This window comes from Crocuta crocuta, unplaced genomic scaffold (genome assembly GCF_008692635.1).
Source record: "Crocuta crocuta isolate KB4526 unplaced genomic scaffold, BGI_CrCroc_1.0 scaffold30, whole genome shotgun sequence".
In the NCBI taxonomy this organism is placed as follows: Eukaryota; Metazoa; Chordata; class Mammalia; order Carnivora; family Hyaenidae; genus Crocuta; species Crocuta crocuta.
The window spans coordinates 6,929,080-6,952,791 of NW_027528345.1; the positions used below are offsets into that span (position 1 = coordinate 6,929,080).

Genomic DNA, 23,712 nt, shown 5'->3' on the forward strand with positions numbered 1-23,712 from the left:
CTTTTCTTTGGTGAACACATCACAGTTTCCTGATCCTTTATATGTCATATAATTTTGGATTGTATCTTGAATATTTTGAATTTAATGTTGTAGAGATTTTGTTTTCTGTCATAGTCATCGAAAGAGTGCTGATCTTTTTGTTCGAGTGTGCAATTTATTCAGTTGGATTAAGACAGCAAACTCTTTGGTGACAGCTCAAATTTCAGTTTAGTTCCTATATCTTAAGTTATTTGCAGAGTTCAAGGGTCAGATAGAAACTTGGTTTTATTTTAGAAACAGAATTTAGAAGTCCTTCTTTGTTTCTGTCATTTCTAACTTTCCACTCTCACCTTGTAATGATACAGGCTGCCCTGAACTCTGTACTTTGTTTTGGGTCTTCAGGCCAGAAAGGCTACAGATTATTGGAGCCCTGCACAGTGCCCCAACTTTGGCCTGACCAGGCTAAACCATCTTCCACCCAAAAATGTAAACTGCCTTGTGCCATTCTCTTCTACTTTTGGAATTTTCCTCCTCAAACTGCCTGTTGTTTTTTACTTACTCTTTAGAATCTTCAAGTTATTGTATTTCGTCCAAAGTTTATCTCTTATCTATAGAAGAGTTAGTGCTTTAGGAGCTAACTCAGCAATCTAAATAATTTTCTATTCAACTTTATTCTTTTGAAATATATTTAAAATTTTTTCTCAAATGCCCTCTTCAAACTGCAAAAAGCATGGACATATGCAAAGAAAAAATTACTCCTCCGTTTCTTCTCCTAGTTAGTTCCCACCTGCTTGGAAGTGTCTATTATTAACAATATAGTCTATCTCCCTCCTTACCAGATCTCCAGACTCACACACAGTTATATTAAAATGTAAAGGATTTTCCTTTTTAAAAAATTGAATTGAGCTATACCTAATACTATGTAGCTTTCTTTGCTTAGTATGTCTTAGATTTCTAGGTTGGCATATATACATCTAACACATTTTTAATAACTCCAGAAGTCTACATTTTTGACTATCCATATAGAACATTGGTAGATAATATCTTGAAGGTAGAAATAACATTTCCATTCAGTTCTTGCAAGCTCAGACTCAGCCCTAGTCTGGATTAGCAGAAAGGAAGAATAGCAGCCTCAATACGGATCTAGAATCCTTCTAGGTTAAAGAAAATTAGGGTTTCTTTTTACAAAGGATTAGAGTTACTACAGTGGAAATTGTAGTGTCTTCTTCATGCAAAAAGAATTTTCTGAGAGTATTATAAATAAACAGAGTAATATAAACAATTATAAATAATCAAAACCCAGAAAAGAATTTTACATTATTAAAACCACCGATTGTGGCACCTGGGTGGCTCAGTAGGTTAAACGTCAGACTCAATTTCTGCTTAGGTCATGATCTCACAGTTTGTTAGACTGAGCCCCACCTGCTTGGGATTCTCTCTCCCTCTCTCTCTCTCTGTCCTCCACCCCCCCCCACTCTCTCTTGCGTGTGCACGCACGGGCACACACATTCTCTCTCAAAATAAATAAACATTTAAAAAACTGATGAAGCACTTTTTATGACAACACTCTAAAGTTTTATGTAACTTATCTCTTTTCTTAGGATGGTGGGGTCATTAGAGTCAACTGAAAATAGTTCCATGATGAAATAGGAAACTTAAAATAATAGGACTGGGTTTTCTTTTTTTTTTTTCCCTTTAGTTTTTGTTTTTAATCAAAGCCAGATGATTTTATGGCCATTTGTGGAAACATTAGCTGTGAATTATAAGTTTATCTTATCTGATGCCTCTCTAATCATGTCATTTGAAGAGCTCAAGGAATAAATTTTCCTAAATTTAATATCAGTTGAGTTCTTATAATTTAGGTGTTTTTTTTCTTTTCATCATATAAAACTAGCTCTTTTCCCTAGATACATGAGACTTTTTCCTGAGAGATCTTTGTATCAGGTTGTTTAAACATAATTCCAGAACATTCATTCTGGGTATTATATTCTGAATATGAATATGTTTTGACTATTATAAATAATGCTGCAATGAGCATAGGGGTACATGTATCTCTCCAAAATGGTGAATTCATTTCCTTCAAATATACTTTGAATATATTTGAATATATTTGAATATATACTAGAGGTAGTTCTACTTTTAATATTTTGAGGAACTTCCATAGTGGCTGAAACTTAATTTTGATTGTGTAAAAAGCTCAACCCTTTTACTCCTTCTCTGTTTATGTTTCTTATGTCACAGTATACCTCTTTTTGTATTGTGTATTCACTAATAATATATGGTAGCTATTTTTATTTTTAATATTTTGTTGCTTAACCTTTATATTAAGGTTAAGTAATTAACATACCACCATATTATAGTATTAAAGTATTCTGAATTTGATTATATCTTTACCTTTACCCATGTGTTTTATGTTTCTGTGGTACTAATTCAATGTTTTTTCATTTCAGCTTGAAAAACTTCTTTCAGCATTTCTAGTAAGACAATTATAGTGGGATAAACTTCCTCATGTTTATGAGCTTCATGAACATGGATGCCCAAATCTCTCCCCAATTTGGAAAGCTCTCAGCCATTATTTCTTTAAATAAGTTTCTGCCCCCTTCTCTTCCTTGGACTCCACAAATCCAGATTGTGTCTTTCAGTGTTATCCCATAGATCACTTAGAATTTTTTCATTCTTGTTCTTTTTTAAAAATTTATTTATTTAAGTTCAAGTTATTTAACATACAATGTAGTATTGGTTTCAGGATTAAACACTCATTGATTCATTACTTACATATGACACCCAGTCCTCATCCCTACAAGTGCCCTCTTTAGTGCCTATCACCCATCTAGCTCATCCCCCCACCCACCTCCCCTCTAGCAAACCTCAGTTTGTTCTCTGTATTTAAGAGTCTCTATTGCTTCCCTCTCTGTTTTTATTTTATTTTTGCTTCCCTTTTCCTGTGTTTATCTGTTGTGTTTCTTAAATTCACATATGAGTGAAATCATATATTTGTCTTTCTCTGACTAACTTATTTTGCTTAGTATAATACCCTTTAGTTCTATCCATGTTGTTGCAAGTGGCAAGATTTCATTCTTTTTCATCACTGAGAAATATTCATTGTGTGTGTGTGTGTGTGTGTGTGTATACATATATATGTATATATATTTATAACACATCTTCTTAATCCATTCATCAGTTGATGGACATTTGGGCTCATTTCATAATTTGACTACTGTTGACAGTGCTGCTATAAACATTGGGGGCATGTACCCCTATGAACCAGCTCTTTTGTATCCTTTCAATAAATACCTACTAGTGCAACTGCTGGGTCTTAGAGTATTTTAATTTTATTTTAAAATTTTTGAGGAATCTCCATACTGTTTTCCAGAGTGGCTACATCAGTTTGCATTCCCACCAACAGTGAAAAATGGTTCCCCTTTCTCTACATCTCACCAATATCTGTTGTTTACTAAGTTAATTTAGCCATTCTCACAGGTGTGAGGTGGTATCTCATTGTGCTTTTGATTTGTATTTCCCTGATGATGAGTGATGTTGAGCATCTTTTCCTATGTCTGCTAGCCATCTGAATGTCTTCTTTGGAAAAATGTCTATTCATGTCTTCTGCCCATTTCTTCACTGGATTAAATTTTTTGGGGAGTGTTGAGTTGTTAAGTTCTTTATATATTTTGGATTCTATCCTTTACCCAATATGTCATTTGCAAATATCTTATCCCATCCCATCAGTTGCCTTTTTCTGGATTTTTTTTTTTTTTGTGGATTATTTCCTTTCCTGTGCAGAGCTTTTTATCTTCATGAGGTCCCAATGGTTCAATTTTGCTTTTATTTCCCTTGTCTCTGGAGACATGTGTAATAAGTCGCTGCAGTTGAGGTCAAAGGGGTTGTTGCCTGTGTTCTCCTGTAAGATTTTAATGGTTTCCTTTCTCACATTTAGGCTGCATTCATTTTGAATTTATTTTTGTGTATGGTGTAAGAAAGTGGTCCAGTTTCATTCTTCTGCATGTCACTGTTCAATTTTCCCAGCACCATTAGCTGAAGAGAATTTTTCCATTGGATACTATTTCCTGCATTGTCGAAGATTAGTTTACCATACATCTGTGAGTCCATTTCTGGGTTCTGTACTCTGTTCCATTGATCTATGTATCTGTTTTTGTACTAGTACCATACTGTATTGATGATTACAGCTTTATAATACCACTTAAAGTCCAGAATTGTGATGCCTCCAGCTTTGGTTTTCAACATTACTTTGGCTATTCGGGGTCTTTTCTAGTTCCATACAAATATTAAATTTATTTGTTCTAGCTCTGTGAAGAATGCTGGTATTATTTTGATAGGGATTACATTGAATAGATAGATTACTTTGGGTAGTATCGACATTTTAACAATGTTCTTCCAATCCATGAGCATGGAATGTTTTCCCATTTCTTCATGTCTTCTTCAGTTTCTTTCATAAGTTTTCATAGTTTCATAAGTTTCATATGTTTTCTATAGTTTTCAGTGTACAGATATTTTACATCCTTGGTTAAGTTTATTGTTAGGTATCTTATGGTTTTTGGTGCAGTGGTAAATGAGATTGATTCCTTGATTTATCTTTCTGCTGCTTCATTTTTGGGGTATAGAAATAAAACCAATTTCTGTATGTAGATTTTATATCCTGCAACTTTGCTGAATTCACATATTAGTTCTAGCTGTTTTTTGGTGGAGTCTTTCTGTTTTTCTATGTAGTGTATCATGTCATCTGAGAAGAGTGAAAGTTTGACTTCTTCTTTACCAATTTGTATACCTTTTATTTCTTTTTGTTGTCTGATTGCTGAGGCTAGGATTTCCAGTACTATGCTGAACAACAATGATGAGAGCAGACATCCCTGTCATGGTCCTGACTTTATGGAGAAAGCTTTCAGTTTTTCCCTGTTGAGGATGATATTAGCTGTGAATCTTTCATATATGGCTTTTATGATATTGAGGTATGTTCCTTCTACCCCTACTTTCTTAAGGTTCTTTATCATGAAAGGATGCTATATTTTGTCAAATGCTTCTTTTACATATATTGTAAAGATCAAATGGTTCTTAACCTTTCTTTTATTAACGTGGTATATCATATTGATTGATTTGTGAATATTGAACCAGTCCTGCAGCCCAGGAATAAATCTCACTTTCATCATGGTGAATAAGTCTTTTAATGCACTGTTAGATTCAATTTGTTAGTATCTTGTTGAGAATTTTTACATCCATGTTCATCAGAGATATTGGCTTGTAATTCTCCTTTTTAGTAAGGTCTTTGTCTGGTTTTGCAATCAAGGTAATGCTGGCTTCATAAAATGAATTTGGAAGCTTTCCTTCCATTTCAATTTTTCAAAATAGTTTGAGAAGGATACCTATTAACTCTGCTTTAAATGTCTGGTCTGGTAGAGGGGTGCCTGGGAGGGGCTCAGTCAGTTGAGCGTCCGACTTCAGCTCAGGTAATGATCTCATGGTTTGTGGGTTTGAGCCCCACGTCCGGCTCTGGGCTGACAGCTCAGAGCAGCCTGCTTCAGATTTTGTGTCTCCCTCTCTCTCTGACCCTCCCCTGCTCACACTGTCTCTCTCTCAGAAATAAATGAAACACTTAAAAAAAATTTTAAAAAATAAATGTCTGGTAGAATTCCCCTGGGAAGCTATCTGGCCCAGGACTCTTATTTGTTGGGAGATTTTGATAACTGATTCAATTCATTTTCTATTTATGGGCCTGTTCAAATTTTCTATGTCTTCCTCTTTGAGTTTTGATAGTGCATGAGTGTCTAAGAATTTGTCCATTGCATTGCATTGTGATCTGAAAATATGCATGGTATGATCTCAATCTTTTTGTATCTGTTGAGGGCTGACTCATAACCTTGTGTGTGACCTCTTCTAGAGAATGTTCCATGTGCACTCAAGAAGAATGTGTATTCTGCTGCTTTAGCATGAAATGTTGTGAATATATCTGTTAAGTATGTCTGATCCAGTGTGCTATTCAAAGCCGTTGTTTCCTTGTTGATTTTCTGCTCAGTTTATCTGTCCATTGCTGGAAGTGAGGTATTAAAGTCTCCTACTATAATGGTATTATCATCAATGAATTTGTTTATGTTTGTGATTCATTGATTCATATATTTGGTTTTTTCCAAGTTGGGGGCATAAATATTTACAACTGTTAGAGCTTCTTGATGGCTAGACCCCTCATTTATGATATGCCCTTCTTCATCTTTTTGTATAGTCTTTGTTTAAAATCTAGTTTGTCCAATATAAGTATGGCTACTCTGGCTTTCTTTTGAACTCTCTTAGCATAATAGATGGTTCTACATCTTCTCACTTTCAATCTGCAGGTGTCCTTAGGTCTAAAATGAGTCTTGTAGAGCACCTGGGTGGCTCAGTTAAGCGTCTGACTTCAGGTCAGGTCATGATCTTGTGGTTCATGGGTTCAAGCCCCATGTTGGGCTCTGTGCTGACAGCTTGGAGCCAGGAGCTGCTTTGGATTCTGTTCTCCATCTCTCTCTCTGCCCCTCCCTCACTCACACTCTGTCTCTGCCTGTCTCTCTCAAAAATAAACATTAAAAAATAATTTAAAAAAATAAAATAAAGTGAATCTCTTGTAGGTGGCATATCGATGGATCTTGGTTTTTTATCCATTCTGCTACCCTATGTCTTTTGATTGGAGTATTTAGTCCATTCACATTCAGGTTATTGAAAGTTATGAACTTAGTGCCATTGTATTATCTGTAGATTTGGTGTTTCTGGTAATGTTCTCTGGTCATTTGTAGTCTTTGCTTCTTTCCACTCAGAAAGCTCCCCTTAAAATTTCTTGCAGGGCTGGTTTAGTGGTCGTCAACTCTTAGTTTTTGTTTGTCTGGAAAAGTCTTTATCTCTCCTTCTATTCTGAATGGCAACCTTGCTCAGTAAAGGATTCTTGGCTGCATATTTTTCCTATTCAGCACACTGCCATTCCCTTCTAGTGTGCCAAGTTTCAGTAGAAAGATCTGCTACTAACCTTAAGTGTCTACCCTTGTAGGTTAAAGACATTTTGTCCCTAGCTGCTTTCAGAATTCTCTCTTTATCTTTGTATTTTGCCATGATATGTCATGGTGTTGACCTGTTTTGTTGATTTTGAAGATAGTTCTCTGTGCCTCTTAGACTTAGATGCCTATTTCCTTCCCCAGATTAGGGAAGTTGTCAGCTATAATTTGTTCAAATAAACCTTCTGCCTCTTTTTCTCACTCTTCTTCTAGGACTCCTATAATATGGATACTGTTTTGTTTCATGAAATCACGTAGTTCTCTAAGTGTTCCCTTGTGATCTAGTAATTTCTTTCCCTCTTTTTTTCAGCTTCATTATTTTCTATAATTTTATTTTCTATTTCACCTATTCTCTCCTCTACTTCTTCAACTCTCGCTGTCACTGTATCTAGCTTATTTTGCATCTCAGTTATAACATTTTTAATTCATCCTGACTAGTTCTTAGGTCTTTAATCTCTTCAGGAAGGGTTTCTCTGGTGTCTTCTATGCTTTTTTTCAAGCCTAGCCAGTGGTCTTATGACTGTTGTTCTAAATTCTTGCTCATATATATGTTTATACCTGTTTTGAGTCAGTCCCTGGCTGTAATTTCTTCTTGACTTTTCTTTTGGAGAGAATTCCTCAGTCTAGTTCTTTTGGCTAAGTTTCTGTCTTTCATGTGTTTTAAGATCTTGTTATGTTTCCTGCACCTGATAGTACATGTGTATTAAAAAGGGATCATACACTATCCAGAGCCTGATAATTCAGGAAGTGTTTCTGGTGTATGTTTTGTGTACTATGCTGTTGCATTTAGGCTGCTCTTTCCCGCTATTTGGTCCTCTGCAGAGCTCCTCCTTGCTTGCAGTGGTGGAGTGCTTGAGCCTTTAATTAGGTCTGCTTCAATTTGTTTGTTAAAGTAACCCTGGAAAAAAGGAAAAGGGGAGGGGAAAGGCTGATCTCATAGAAAGAGAGATGGAAAGGGAATAAAAGAAAACCAAACAGAGAATCATAAAGTTGTAAGGCTGGTACCAGTGAAAAAGAAAGGAGAAAAAAGGGGAAAAAACAGTTAAAGAAAAGAGAGAAGAATGAAAAAGAAAAGAGGAAAAAAAAACCTGATTCAAAAACAGAAAGGAGGGGCGCCTGGATGGCTCAGTCGGTTAAGCGTCCGACTTCAGCTCAGGTCATGATCTCATAGTTTGTGGGTTCCAGGCCTGCATCCGGCTCTGTGCTGACAGCTCAGAGTCTGGAGCCTGTTTCAGATACTGTATCTCCCTCTCTCTCTGACCTTCCTCTGCTCACATACACACACACTCTCTCTCTCTCAGAAATAAATAAAACATTAAAAATATTTTAAAAAAACAGAAAAGAAAAATAAGATAAAATGAAATGACAAAAAAAAAAATCTGAGCCTGATTCCACAAGAAAAAAAAGGAGGTGGAAAAAAAGAAGAAACAAAGAGTTATCTGTTGGAGCCTGGGGGGTGGTGGCTATGCTGGTCTGGAAAAGAGGCCGCTACATAGGCTCAGAGTCAGTCTTGCCCCAGTAAATAAGCAGTTGCCAGGCACAGAGGAGTGGGTCCTGCCTCCAATGGGGGCCACTGTGCTTCTCTTTGGAGACCCACCATGTTGGTGTTGAGGGAAAATTGGCATCACCTCAGTCTCTCATCCCTGGACCAGGGGATCTGAACCCCAGCTCCTCAGGCAGCCCTCACAGAATAGTGAGGGCTATCAGCTCACCCTGCGCCACAACTATCCTGCACCTTTTCCTTGGTGTGTGGCTGGGATTCAAAACCCAGTCTTAATGGACCCATGCACTTGATGCATGGCTGGAGTTAAAAAAACAAAACAAAACAAAAAAACAGTCTTGAAGGACCTGGTGCAGTGTGGATCTGCTCCCCTGCTCCAGAGTAGAGCCCCTTCACCTTGTTGATGAAAGGCCTTTGGCTGGCTCCTACAGGGTCTTGTGTCCTTGGGGAGGCAATAAACCCTATTTGAAAAGTGTTCCACGAAGAGGATTGTTCTCTCCCGCTGCATCCCAAAGATGGCTATACCACGCTATGCACTCCCTCCTTCTCCCAAGGAGTGCATTCCATAGCTCCACTCTGAAGAAAGTCATGCACTTCCAAAACCTCAGAGTTTGAGTTCCAGAGGCTGTTTTCAAAAACTGGGAAACTCAGTACTTCTTGCTCCCCAGTTTGTAGTCCAGAGAGGTTTTCTTCTTGTGCTAACTCGATGCTATGCTATCTCAGCCCGTCTCTTTCTCTCCCTTTTGTCTCTCCACAGAAGGGGTTCCCTCCCCTCCATAGGTCCACCACTTTCTCCCCCCCAACTCACATCCATGTACCTCACTCCTGCCAAGCTATCTCCCTCCAACTGTGGAGATCTATCTGTCACTCCGCAGACCTATTTCCAAGATGTTCTGAGTAATTTGACCTTAATACATCTGTGCTTGGGGGATGTGGCAAGCCCAGTAGCCCCCTACTTCTCTGCCATCTTAACTGTCAGAAATCCATTCTTTTTCATTTTCTTTCTTTATTTTCCTCTGACTGGATAATATTAAGGTTCTGACTTCTGATTCACAGATTTTTTTTCTTGTTTTATTCATTCTGATGTTGATGTAATCTATTGCATTTTTCATTTCATCCATTGTATTCATCAGCTCCAGAATTTCTGTTTTGTTCTTTTTAATTATTTATATCTCTTTGCTTAACTTCTCATTTTATTCATATATTTTTCCAATTTCATGTGTTCTCTTTGTTTTCTTGTAGCTAATTGAGATTTCTTAAAACAGCCATTTTGAATTGTTTATTGGGTAAATCACAAATTTCTGTTTCTTTATAGTTGGTGACTGGAAGATTTTTGTGATCATTTGATAGTGTCATGTTACCTTGACTTTCATATCCTGCAATGTCTTGTATTGTTGTCTTCACACACTTCCTTCAGTCCTTACTGGGTTACTTTGAGAGAGAAATACCTTCCATCAGTCTTGCTACAGATTCTGAGATTTTCTCAGACCTTTTATGGATATGCCTGCTGAATTTCCTTTTCCTTTTCATTATATGGCATAATTCTTAAGCTTTTTTGCCTACTTCCAATCTTGCAACACACCAGGCCAGACGCCAATAGCCTACCCTTTGATTTCCCAAGGACAGTGCTAAAGCTCAAGTTTGTGGTCACTCTGACTCACTGTTACAGTCTGGCTTTCTGTTTGTACTCACTAGCTTACTCTCATCGCTGTTGAGAAGGCACATAGGGAGCCAGCCACAGAATGGGGTATGTGGGTTGAGGCAGGTTGAGTGCTGGTGATACCTGTATGCAGTTGGGGGTGATCTGCAGACAAAGTATCCCCAGTGGCTTATGAGAAGGCTTCTTGATGGAGTTCATGATGCTGTTAGTAGGATCCATGTCTCTTTACTGCCTTCTGAGAATCCTTCCAGCTACTTCCCATCTGCCAGTTGTGCAACTCACGACTCAGTACTACTTTGGGTAGGGAGAGAGAGAAATGAACCACCTTGGCTGCATCACGCACAACTGAGGAAGCAGGTACTCACACATACACACTCACTTCCCCTGCAGGAGAAATCACATTTTGATTAGTTCTCTCTTGATACTGAGCTGTGTTACCTCATAGGAGGGCTGACATGAATAAAGTCAAACTTTTTCTTACCCTCTCCAATGTGTCCAGACTTCTATCTTTTTGTTCCAGCAGTGTGCTGCAACTTGTCTGCTAGACTCCTGGACTTTCACAAAGGCTCTGCAGGAGATTGTCTAAGAGTGTTCTTCATGGGCTTCCAGACCACAACCAAGAGGGATTGAAGCTAGTTTATGGACCATCGCAGGATCCATAGCCAAGGCCAAGGTCAGTATACCTACTACCAAATGCATGGGGTGGATAGTACTCCTCCTGGGTCCTTTGGTGTATGGTGCTGGATCCTGTGGCTCCTACAATGGAACTTTTTTTTCCTGTGGATGGATACCAAATTGTTGGGGTGCTTACAAGCAAGCCATATCTTACTTGGCCATTTTACTAATGTCATTCCCCACTATCTTCTTGCTTGCATAGTTTCTGAGAAGTTGGGTGTTATTCTTACCTTTGCTCTTTTATAGGTAAGGTGTTATTAACTTTGGCTTCTTTCAACCTTTCTACAGGTTTTTTTTCTATACCTAGGTATAGGGTTTTTTGTAAAATTTTTTGAGTTTTCCCTGCTTAGTGTTCTCTGAGTTCCTGAATCTATTGTTTGGTGTCAGATATTAATTTGGGGGAAATTCTGTCATTATTGCTTCACAAATTTTTTTCTTTTCCTTTTTTTTCTTCTCCCATTCTCTCTCCCTCTTTCTTTCCTCCTTCCTTCCTTGCTTTTCTCCTTCCTTCTGATATTCATCACACTATTTATTATATTTCAACTAAAAATCTCAAAACACACATCATTACATGTATGTTACACCGTTGGTAGTTGTCTAGGACAAAACAATCCTTGGTTTTTCTTTAATCTCACACTACTACCACACTTCACTTTTGAAACCAGGTATGTGGACTTTCCTCCCCCTAACCAAGCAATTTGCAGCAACACCATCCTGGTATCCTATAACTCAATTCAATTTTGACACTATCTAGAGTTAGTGCAAACCCTACAGGTTAAGGGCTTGGTCCCGGAAGACTGCTCTCCCCACCTTAGATGTCATTTGCAAGTCCCAGCTTGTCACCTTTTCTTCTGACCAACCAGCTATAAACTGAAGATTTCCATGACCCCTCCCTCTTTGGGTTCAGTTTTTGGTAGAACAGCTCACTGAACTCAGGGGAACAGTTACTTCTATGTTTTTTATATAATAAAAGATATGAGAAAGGATACAGATGAACAGCCACATGAAGAGATACCTTGGGTGAGGTCCTGAAGAGTCCTGAGTTCAGGAGCTTCTGTCCCAACGGAGTTGGGTGCACCACCTTCCTGGAACATGGATGTATTTGCCAACCTGGGAGCTCTCTGACCCTTGTACTATGGGAGTTTTTATGAAGGCTTCATCATGTAAGTATGACCAGCCTGTAACTCAGTCTCTGGTACCTCACCCCTTCCTGACAGGACACGGGGATTGGAAATTTCTGGTTCATTTCTGCTGAACAACTCCCATCCTGAAGCTATCCAGGAGCCCACCAAGAATTATCTTATTAGAACAGGAGACACTCCTGTCACCCAGGAATTCCAGTAGAGTTTAGGAGCTTTGTGTCATTGACTGGGGTCAAAGACCAAATAGTAGAAGAAAAGATGCTCCTAATATTATTATCATTTAGGAAATTATAAGGTTTTTTATAATCTCTGTACCAGGAACTAGAAGAAGAGACCAATATGCATATATTCCCCCAGTTCTTGGACGGTCTGTTCCGTTGAGTTATTTTTTTCTTCTTCAGTATTATTGTTCTCTTTTCCTTTCATTTTTTGAAAGTTCCTATTGTGATATCTTCAAGCTTGGCTGTCCTTTTCTCAGCTGTGTCTTCATTTCTATTACAATATTTTTGACTTCTAGTATTTCTTGTGTTTCTCAGAACTTTCATCTCTTTGCTTACCTCGCCCATTTGTTCTTGTATGTGTCTACTTTATGCAGTAGAGCCCTAAGCATAGTAATTCTAGTTGTTTTAAATTCCTGGTCAGATTACTCTATTATCCTTGCCACATCCCGAGTTCTAGTTCTGATGTTTTCTTTGTCTCTTCAGACTGTGTTTGTTACCTTTCGTTATGCTTTGTGATTTTTTTCTTAATAGCCATTTATAATATATTCTGCTATAGACCAAATATTTGCATTCTCCCTAAATTCAAATTTTCCCCTGAAGCATTGAAACCTAACCCCCAGTGGAATAATATTTGGCAGTAGGGCTTTTGGAAGGTGATTAGTTCATGAGGATGGAGCCCTTACAAATGGACTTATAAAACGTACTCCAGAGGCACCTGGGTGGCTCAGGTGGTTAAGCATCCAACTCTTGATTTTGGCTCAGGTTGCAATTTCACAGTTCATGAGGCCAAGCCCCATACAGGGCTGTCATCACAAAGCTGTCATCACAAAGCCTGCTTAGGAGTCTCTCTCTCTCTCGCTCTCTCTCTCTTCCTCTATCTCTCTCTCTGCTCCTCACCTCCTTGCACTCTCTCTCTCTCAAAATAAATAAACTTAAAAAAAAAAGATCCCAGAGAGCTCCCTTGCCCTTCTGCCATTTGAGGACATAGCCAAAAGATGGTAGTCTATGAACCAGAAAGTAGACACCTACAAGGTACCTTGATCTTGAACTTTTCAGCCTTCAGAATTGTGAGAACTAAATTTTTGTGGTTTCTAACCCACTCTGTTTATAAGCTACTATAACAAAAATATAGTCACCCCAATGGACTGAGACATACTGGGTGAAAGTAGCTGTTTTCAGTAGGCCTTTAGGAATATGATAGTAAGTCATGGAGGGAAGAGTGGAAGTGTTCTATAGTCCTGTGATTAGATCTCAATCTTTTTTTTCTTTTTTTAAGTATTTATTTTTAGGTAATGTCTATACCCAATGTGGGGCTGGAACTTACAACCCTGAGACCAAGAGCTGCATGTTTTACTGACTGAGCCAGCCAGGCACTCTGATTAGGTCTCAGTCTTTTAGTAAAGATTGCCCTCTGGACTGTGGGCTTCACAAGTGCTTCTCAGTGCCCCCATTTCCTCCTTAGGTGGGAAGAGCGGACTGGTGTTAGGTTTTTCCTTTCCTCCAGGTCAGTTAGTCTCTGATGAAATCCAATAGCTCATGCTCTGCTGAAACAGTTTCTCTTGAGGATAGGCCTTGTTAAGAACAGAATGCTCTGGGATATTTAAAAATGTTTCCTTTTCCCCTCCCCCTGCTGTAAGCATGAGGGTATTTTTCTCTGATATTCACTATGAGAATTGGGTAGAGCTCCAGGAGTTCTCACCAAAGTATGAAGCCGTTCAATGAGTGAGTCTTCCTGAAGTTCTTAACTATCAGAATTGTCCACACTGAGTTTCCAGAAATTTATCAGTTATAAGAAGAGTTTTTGGTTTTTCAATCTGTTCATCTTTTACTTGTTGTCAGGATTGAGTGGTGACTTCTATGCTCCTTATATATTGGACTAGAAACCAGAAGTACCATGATGTCTTTTTAATGAAGAAAACTGAAGGAGTCATGACAAATTGTTTAATAAAACATAAGGTAGTTTAAAATTCAAAAAAATATTATTCCTCTGTACATTTCAATTCAAATATCATTAATATTCAATGCAAATACATTATTCCTCTGTATATTTAATAAGAAAAGACAATTTGTTGATGCTTCTCTCTAATTAAGCATAGTAGATTGTCAGCTTGAGATTTGACCGTATTTTCTGGTGGTAGAATAAGGATTCTTAGTACAGTTCAATGATTATTACTCAATCTATCTTGGGTCTAGCCCCCTGAATACAGTTCTTAGTCCCAAGGAGACAAAACTAAATGGCTTTAAGAAAAAATGAAAAGTGTTGTTTCATTAAAATTTTTAACCCACTGAGTCCCAAATGTCTTTGGCACTGCACTTATGGAGTAAATTAGAAATCTGGGAGAGCCATCTGCCCACCCCTGCTATGGACAGCAATGCCATTTGGGCAGCTTGAGAGTTTAAGAGTAGTTGTCTTTGGAAAACTGCTGTGCCTGGCAAAGCTGCAGAGAGGACTACAAAATGCAGAGGAACAACATGTGATGGTGTTAAGTTCCCACCGGTGCTCAACAGAGCAGCAGGAGTCATCAGCAAAGAATTGCTTTGCTACGTGAAACAGTAGGAGAGGTTTTTTGTAGTCCAGTAGAACAAATATGGGAGTTTAGGGCAAGTGAGGCATCCTAGGAATACTTAGGGGACTCTTTGGAAGGAATCAGAGAAGATATATATCTTCAGTAGGAAGTAACTAGGAAGTAAAATTTGTGCCATAATAAAACCATGACATAATTTGTGATGCCAAGTGAAATTTGTCTATATTATATTAATATCCATTCAATGTCTTGACACATAAGCCCTTTCTACTCTTGTTACCATTAGTGAGAAGCAGCAGATTTTTTTTCACAGCTTTAAAGCTGTTATCAATAAGTTTATAAAGTAAATAAGTGAAAGAACCTCTGCTAAAATGTCATCACTCAACTGCTAAGAGGATAAAGTCAAAATCATGTTGTCTTACAGACAGTGTCAAAAGGGGTAAAGCAAGCCAAATGGATTATCCATAAGTCACAGTATGCCATTTTTAGAATGAACTTTTATATTTTCATAATGCGTATTAGAATACATCTTATAATGCATATTAAAGAAATGACACATTCTAACTTTTTAAAGCAAAATTGATGACTCACTCCACTAACAAATACATTTTATAATAAATGCTATCTTAGAGACCACCAATATTAACACTGTTCCTTTCAAATTAAAACACACAAAGGAAATTGTAATAGCATCGAACAGAAAAAGTTATCTCATTACAGAACCTATAACAAAGAGCCCCTATGTTTTAGAGGAACAATGAAACGAGATATTAGGTAATTGACCATATAATGCTATTTTGCCATATTGTCTCCTGAGGAAGATATTGGATAGATGGTTTTCCTTAAGTAGAGACCAAGCTATTTCAAGTGGAATCCCCACTGATTATTTTAATATCATATTGTTTTAGTTCTAACATTTAACATTTCCTGAAGATTCTGAAACACTTAGTTACTAAAGAGAAGACATTAAAATTTGTATTACTCAAGGGAAGAAATGAGCATTATGTTTCTTTCTAAATGGTGATAAAAATAAAATTTCCTGAGTCTTCTTGCTTGTTTGAAAATCCATCATCCTGAGTACTTGGACTAATTTGGAGTCAGGAACATTAATTCTGTGGCAGCCTTGAATTGTCCCTTAAGCTTAAGAACATTTTACAGTCCTTTAGAAGAATCTTCTGTCACATTGTCTCTTTTTCTCAGATTTACTCAAGTTTTACAGAGACATCAGGAATAAGTAGCAGGTACTTGTTGACCCCAGCAACAAATTCACTTTAAAATTTCTTCACTGGAAAAACTAGTATGGAATATTACAGACAATCTTTTATGTGGTTTCTGTCACTGACATTACTTTTAGATAAAAATCCAACACTCTTAGTTATTCTATTTTTAAAGGATAGGCTTATTTGGAAGATTTTATATGTTAATTCTAGCAAAATTAGATCTCTGTCACAAACAAGATGTTATAAATGGTTTTGGTGATAGTGAGTAGATTCATTAATTCAGACATTGACCTCGATAAATCTTTGAACTGATAATCATATATGTAACCTAGGGATCTAGATCATAGTGTTAATAACTATATTTTCCAGTGGTGTAGAGTAGTAATCCTCGTAAGTTTTCTGCCCTTCCTTATGTCTTTATAACACATCTTCCTTTTGTTTTTTGTGATTGTGTAGCAAAGGATCCTTGGAATAACTCTATTCCTCTTTCTCAAACACATTTACCTAATATTACATACTTTAAAGTTCACCCCTCATGCCTGGCAGTTGTTCTGTTATGGTGTGTTTGAAAAAGATAATTAAGGTCAAAGATACAGATCTGAACATACAGTAACCAACACAAAACTGAAAAAGAAGATTAAAATTGGAGAACTTACACCACCATACTTACTATACAACTACAGTAATCAAGCAGGATGGTATTAGCAAAATAATAGATATATAACTCAATGAAACAGAATAGAGAACCCAGAAATAGAATACCACAAATATAGTCAACTGATTATTGACAAAGTTACAAAGGCGATTCAATGGAGAAATAATAGTCTTTTCAACAAATACTGCTGGTAAAATTGGACATCCACATACAAAAAATTTAATGTAGACACAGACCTTACACCCTTCACAAAAATTAACTCAAATCATATCATATATCTAAATATAAAATGCAAAACTATAAAGCTTATAGAAGAAAACATATAAGAAAGTCTTCATGGTTTTGAGTTTAGTCTTTCACTTTCTTGGTTAAATTTATTCACAGTCATTTTTTTCTTTTTGACACAATTGCAAGTATGATTGTTTTCTTAATTTCCCTATTGGATAGTTCATTGTTAGTATATAAAAATGCAACAGATTTTTGTATATTGTCTTTGTGTTCTGCAACTTCATTGAATTTATTCATTCTAACAGGTTTTGGGTGCAGTCTTTAGGGCAAAATGTGTTGTCCACAAATAGTGACAATTTTACTCCTTTCCATTGTTGATACCTTTTATTTCTTTTTCTTGCCACATTGTTCTGGCTAGGACTTCTAATTCTCTGCTGAATAAAAGTTGTGAGAATAGTCCTCCTTCTATTGTTCCTGATCTTAGAAGAAAAGCTTCCAGCATTTCACCATTGAATATAATGTTAGCTCTAGACTTGTCATACATGGGCGCTGTTAGGTTGAGGTACTCCTTTATACCTGCTTTGTTGAGAGCAATGATTCAGTATTTGTTTACACTGAAATGATCATAGTAAGTCTAGTTCCCCCTCTTGCCATTGAATTTATATAATATGCAACACAATATTATTGACTCTAGTCAGCATGCTATACATTACATCTTCACGACTTATTTTTTTTTATGACAGGAAGCTTGTACCTCTTGAGCCCCTTCTCCCATTTCTCCCATCCCACAAAACTCTCCCCTTTATATATTTTGCTACTTATATGTCGGGCACATAAGTATTTATAAATGTTGTACTTTTTTCTGGATTGACACTTTATCATTATATAAGCCCATTTTTGTCTTTTATTACAGTCTTTGTTTTAAAGTCTGTTTTGTCTGACATAAGTATAGCTGCCCCGGCTTTCTTTTGGTTTCCATTTGCATGAAACATCTTTCTCCATCCCTTACTTTTAGCCTGTGTGTGCTCTTACACCTGAGATGAATCTCTTGTAGGCAGTATATAGATAAGTTTTGTGGTTTTTATCTACTTAGCTACTCTGTCTTTTGCTTGAGGTGCTTAGCCACTTATATATAAAGTAATTATAGGTATGTGCTTATTGCCATTTTGTTACTTGTTTTCTATCTGTTGTGTAGTACCTCTCTGTAACTTTTTTTTTTCTTGTCTTGCTCTCTTTTCCTCTGGTTTGATGCCTTTCTTTGGTATTAAATTTTGATTCCATTCTCAATCTTTTGTGTATTTACTATGGGATTTTGCTTTGTGGTTACTATATGATTTACATATATCAGCTATATGTAAACCTGTTGTTTGTTTTAGATCAGTAGCAAGTTACATTTGAATGTATTCTAAAACTCTCCCCCCCCACCACATTTTATGTTTTTGATGTCAAATTTTACATCTTTTTATTTTCTGTATCCTTTAACTAATTGTTGTTGTTACAATTATTTTTACTACTTTTGTCTTTTAACCTTCATGCTAGCTTTATAGTGATTAATCCACTAGCATTATTATATATTTAACTTTCACTAGCATTATTATATATTTAACTTTCACTAGCGTTATTATATATTTAACTTAAGCAGTGAGATTTTTACTTTCACATGTTTTCATGTTACTAATTAGAGCCCCTTCTTTTCAGCTTAAAGATATTCCTTTAACACTTCTTGTAAGGCCAGTTTAGTGGTGGTGAACTCCTTTAGTTTTTTCTTGTCTAGAAAATTATTGCTCCTTTCACTCTGTAAGGTAAACCTTGCTCAGTAGAGTGTTTTTGGTTGGAAGTGTTTTTGCTTTCAGCACTCTGACTATATGTCCCATTTCTGGCACACAATATATTGTGTCCTGTTTCTGCTGAAAATCTGCTGATAGTCTTAAAAGGTTTTCCCTTGTGTGTAAAAAAAAGTTATTTTTCTCTTGCTGCTTTTAAGATTTTCTCTTTATTTTTAACTTTTGACATTTTAATTACTGTGTGTTCTGAAGTGGATCTCTTTGGGTTCATCTTATTTGGAACTGTCTGGGCTTCCTGAATCTAGATATCTATTTCCTTCCCCAAGTTAGGGAAGTTATCAATAATTATTTATTCCAATAAGTTTTGGGGGGGGTCCTCTATAATGTGACTATGTTCCTATGGATGTTTTCCCATAGCTGATTTAAGCTATCTTTACTTTTTAAAATTAATTTTTCTTTTTGCTGCTCTGTTTGAGGAGGTTCCCTTACCTTCTCTTCCATGTCAGTGATCTTTTTTTCTGCTTTGTCCAGACTACTGTTGAACCCGTTTAGAGTATTTTTTAATTCAGTTATTGTGTTCCTCAGCTCTATGACTTCTGTTTGGTACTTTCTTATACTTTATATAAGTGTTTATCCATTCTTCTCCTGAGATTGGTGAGTGTATTTATGACCATTACTTTGAATTTTTAATCAGGTAAATTATCTTTGTTTCATTAAGTGTGTTTTTTGTTGTTTGTTTTGTTTTGTTTTGTTTTCTGAAGTTTTATCTTGATCTTTGTTTGGAACATATTCCTCTGTTGATTCATTTGCTTGATTCTCTGTGGTTGTTTCTATGTATTAGACAAAACAGCTCTCTCTCCCAGTCTTGAAGGAGTGGTCACAGGAAACGGGATGCATTTCTGTCTGTTGTCTGTGAAGTTCCCAGGGAGTTGTAGCCTGCCAAGAACTCTGATTGTCTCAGTCCTGTGAGACCCAGAAATGTAAGCCCCCCCCTGGTGACAGAGCCAGGCATTCAAGGGGTGACCCCTGTGTGGGCTGCATGCTCCTGCTGGCTTTGGTGGGGCTGTGGAAGAGTGCTGGGTTGGGGCAAACCTGCCTGCCACTTTTGGTGGGGCAGGGCCACAGTTTGGGGCATGGGTACCAGGCCAGGTCATACCTGCTGGATTTAACAGGGTGGGGTCACTTAAGCCATTGGCTAGGGCAGACCCATCTGCCAGGTTTAGTGGGGCAGGGCTGTCAGGGGTGGTGGTGCTGCTAGACCAGAGCAAGCAGCACTATCAAGATAGTGTACAAAAATGGTGCCCACCATGCCTCTGTCCCTGGACAGAGTTTCATCAGACTGTTGCCCCTCCAGCAGACACTTTACAATTAGCCAATGAATCTTCTTTACATATGGTCTAAGTGCTTTTCAAATTGCTACTTTTGCACTGGGCCCCAGGGGAATGAGTTTGTGCACAAGCCCTTTAGGAGCGGAGTCTTAGTTTGCTCCATCCCTTTGGGTCTCCTGAATATAAGCCACTTTGATTTTCAATGCCAGATGTTCGGGGGGTTCACTTCTCTGGTATATGTACTAGGGATTGGGAGTGCCTTATGTGGGACTGAAATGCTTCTTTCTTCAAGGATACACTCTATAGTTGTGAGATTTCTCCCACTTGTGGGTCACTGTGTTTGGGATAGAGTTTTGGCAAGATCACATCTCTGCCTCTTCTATCCACCTCAATGTGGTCTTTTTGTCCTTTGTTGTGGAGTAGCTGTTCAGCTAGTTTTCAGGTCTTTTTCCAAAAGAATTGTCCTATGTGTAGCTGTGGATTTGGTGTATCCATAGGTGGAGGTGAGTTCGGGGTTTTACTAGGTTACTGTGTTGAACCACACTTTCCAGTAATTGCTTGTTTAGTCAGACTTCCCTACTAGATTGTAAGCTGCCTAAGGACAGCACTGCTGTATCCCAGTGCCTAGTATAGGGCCTGCAATATCAGAGGCGTTTGGTAAGTATTTGTTGTGTCGAAAACATTGAAGGAAGGTTTAGGGCTGAACGTGATGTTCTGTAGAGCAAGAACTCTGGAATGAGTAGATATAGGAGATTGAAAAGGCAGATAGAAGAGAGATTGTAAAGGAATTTATAAGGCTGACCATAGTTTGGACTTCAGCCCATAGTCTTGAATAGTGTAAGGCTGAAGAACAATACAAGCTAACTGGTACTGAATTTCCTGAAATTTTACATGCTGAAAAGATTTCTTATTACTTTTATACTTACAAGACAACCCAGCTTCTTATATGCTTTTCATCTACCACTCCCTGTCATTCAGATCCTTACAGGCATTGCACCACTATCATTTAGCATTGCCTTTTGTTATGGTGAAGTCTAAGGTCAATATGATTTTTTCCCTTTCTTATGACCTGCTTTTTTTCCACTTGGATGCTCCCATCATTCTTTATCCTTAAATTTTAGAAACACTGCCAAGAGATGAACTATTGTTACTTATCTTGAATCAAATTTCTCTTACGTTTTAGATTTGCAGTTTAAGACTTCCTTATTTTAGAAATACTTTAAATGTTTAAGAGTGCAGATTGTTAAATAAGGCAGTTTTAAATCTTGGCTCTACCACTAACTGTGTAACTTTAGGCAAACTACTTAACTTCTCTCTGTTTCAACTACCTCATCTATAAAATGAGACCAATAGTAGCTAGTAGGATTGTTATGAAGGTTGACTGAGATAATTGTCAGAAGTTTTGGAACAGTGCCTGGCACATAAGGGCTCAAATCAAGAGTAGCTATTATAATTATCATTGTTACCGTTAATGTTATTATTAGATTTTTAATTTTTTTTCCATTTTATCTTTCTGCTTCAGAAATACAAATACTAGCTATTTTATATCTGCTGTGTCTACCATTCATAACATGTTCACAAGAACTATCCCGGTTGTTTGTTCTATTTTATTTTCTTATACATACTATTCCCCAGAACTGTATTTAACATTTGTTTATTCTATTTCTAATGTGACTTTTTATCTCAGTGACATTTTAATTTTTCTCTCATTTCTTTCCTAAGCTTTGCTGGCTCACTTTTTGTCTCCTTCTATTGCCTTATAAGCTCTTCTTTGAATTATTTTACTTCCTTTTCCAGCTCTTTTTATTGTAAAGTTATGTTTGTAATTTCTTTGAAGCTATTTCTTTAATTTTTTAAAATATATTTCCCTGGAATTATTTTTTCATTTTTAAAAAATATTTGTTTATTTTTGAGAGACAGAGAGACAGAGCATGAGCGGAGGAGGGCAGAGAGAGGGAGACACTGAATCCAAAGCAGGCTCAAGGCTCTGAGCTGACATGGGGCTCGAAACTGCAAACCGTGAATCATGACCTGAGCCAAAGTCAGATGCTCAACCACTGAGCCTCCCAAGCACCTCTGGAATTGTTTTTGCTTTTGTTTAAGAAAATGTTTTATGCTTATTTATTTTTGTGTGAGAGACAGAGCATGAGCTCTGTAGGGTTAGAGAGAGAGGGAAACATAGAATCTGAAACATGCTTCAGGCTCCCTGCACTGTCCGCACAGAGCCCCATGCGAGGCTCGAACTTATGAACCATGAGATCATGACCTGAGCCGAGGTCAGATGCTTCACCAACTGACCCATCCAGGCGCCCCTTATTTTCATTTTTTAGATATATGCCTTGCATCTAAAAAATTACAAAAGGGTCTGGATGCATAAAAGGATGAAGCTAAAGCTTACAGATGCCTTCGAGAACTTCAAGTTCTTCCTTGTATTTCTTCTTGTCTCTTATTTCTTCCCTTGGCTTTCCTTCCTTTTTTTTCCCCTCCTTCTCTTTGTCTCTCTTCTCTCTCTCTCTCTCTCTCTCTCTCTCTCTCTCCCTCCTTCACTTCTTTCCATCTGCCTTTCTGACTATTATTCATGTTTGGTGAATAAGGTAGGAGAGATGGTGGGAGCAGAGGAAGGGTAAAATGCTGAGGCATGCGCCAGAGCAGACCTGCTGCCTCTCCTAGAAAGGATGATGAGACATAGTGGATTAAAATACAGGATGCCCAGTTAAATTTAAATTTCAGATAAACAATGAATAATATCTTAGTATAAGAATATGGTGAATATTACATACTATGTTTTATCTGGCAAGCCTCTTCCTCAGGGTTTTATTTTTATTTTTATTTTTGCCTGTCCCTTCCCCTTAAATCCCTGGGGGTCCATTTAACCTCAGTTTCTGGCTTTCCAGCGATTGATGGGCCTTATAGCAAAGGCTCCTGGGATCTTCTTCCTTTATCCTACCTCATTTCAGTGAGGAATTTAAGTCAGATGGCTTGGACCTAATATAATGATTATAGATTATAACATAATCTCTCCTGCTTCCCTATCATCTGTTGTTGTAAAATTGAGTCTCTACAGGATAGTACCCTCTGTCCTCACGGATGGCTGAGACCACTAGATTTTATTGTCTTCTTTATCAAGAATAACCAGCTATTCCTTTCAGCAGACCCATCCATTTGTAAATGGAGGTTCTGTGGCTCTGCTCTATAACTCAAGGGCCTGTATGGACCCTCTATCTTACTTGTCTAAGCTCCTTTCCTCCTCACTTCCTAGAAGTTACCCAATGGCCATCTCTTATTCTTACCTGTTGAGGTAAGGTGAGGCGGGTGGGAGAAGACACCTCTGCTCTCCAGGAACAGGAAGAGGCATATACAGACTCTAGAAGATGGCTTGTTTAGGGGAAGAAAATTGTAAAGTCTCATGTACCTGGAGGGTGCTTGGAAGTGGGGGGGGGGGTGGACACGGACTCTAGGTGGCCATGTATGCTTGACCCTGTGGACTCCACATCCAGAAGGAACCTGAAGTTGATAGCAGATTCCTCCTTCTAGGACAGCACTGCCTTTTAGAACAGCAATACTGCTTTTGGGAAATTTGTAGTTGCTTGAAGTTCTGGAAGGCATCTATAATCTTTAGCTTCATCCTTTTATGCATCCAGACCCCTTGCAATTGGCAACAATATGTCTAGTCTCTTACTTTCTTACCTCTTCTCCAGTATCATGGTGGAACCATTGGCTTCTGGCAAAACCAGCCTTTCCTGTCCACAAGCACCTGCTCAGTGAC

General features: G+C 37.6%; 1 protein-coding gene across 1 annotated transcript in view; it reads left to right on the top strand.

Moving 5' to 3' along the window:
- Nucleotides 1-23,712, top strand: part of LOC144222953 (uncharacterized) — a 125,113-nt gene that overhangs the window by 22,837 nt on the left and 78,564 nt on the right. The window contains exon 2 of the mRNA XM_077753661.1: nucleotides 10,689-10,841. Coding sequence (XP_077609787.1) covers nucleotides 10,808-10,841 — 34 coding nt within the window. The 5' untranslated portion in view covers nucleotides 10,689-10,807. The remainder of the gene's footprint in view (nucleotides 1-10,688; nucleotides 10,842-23,712) is intronic.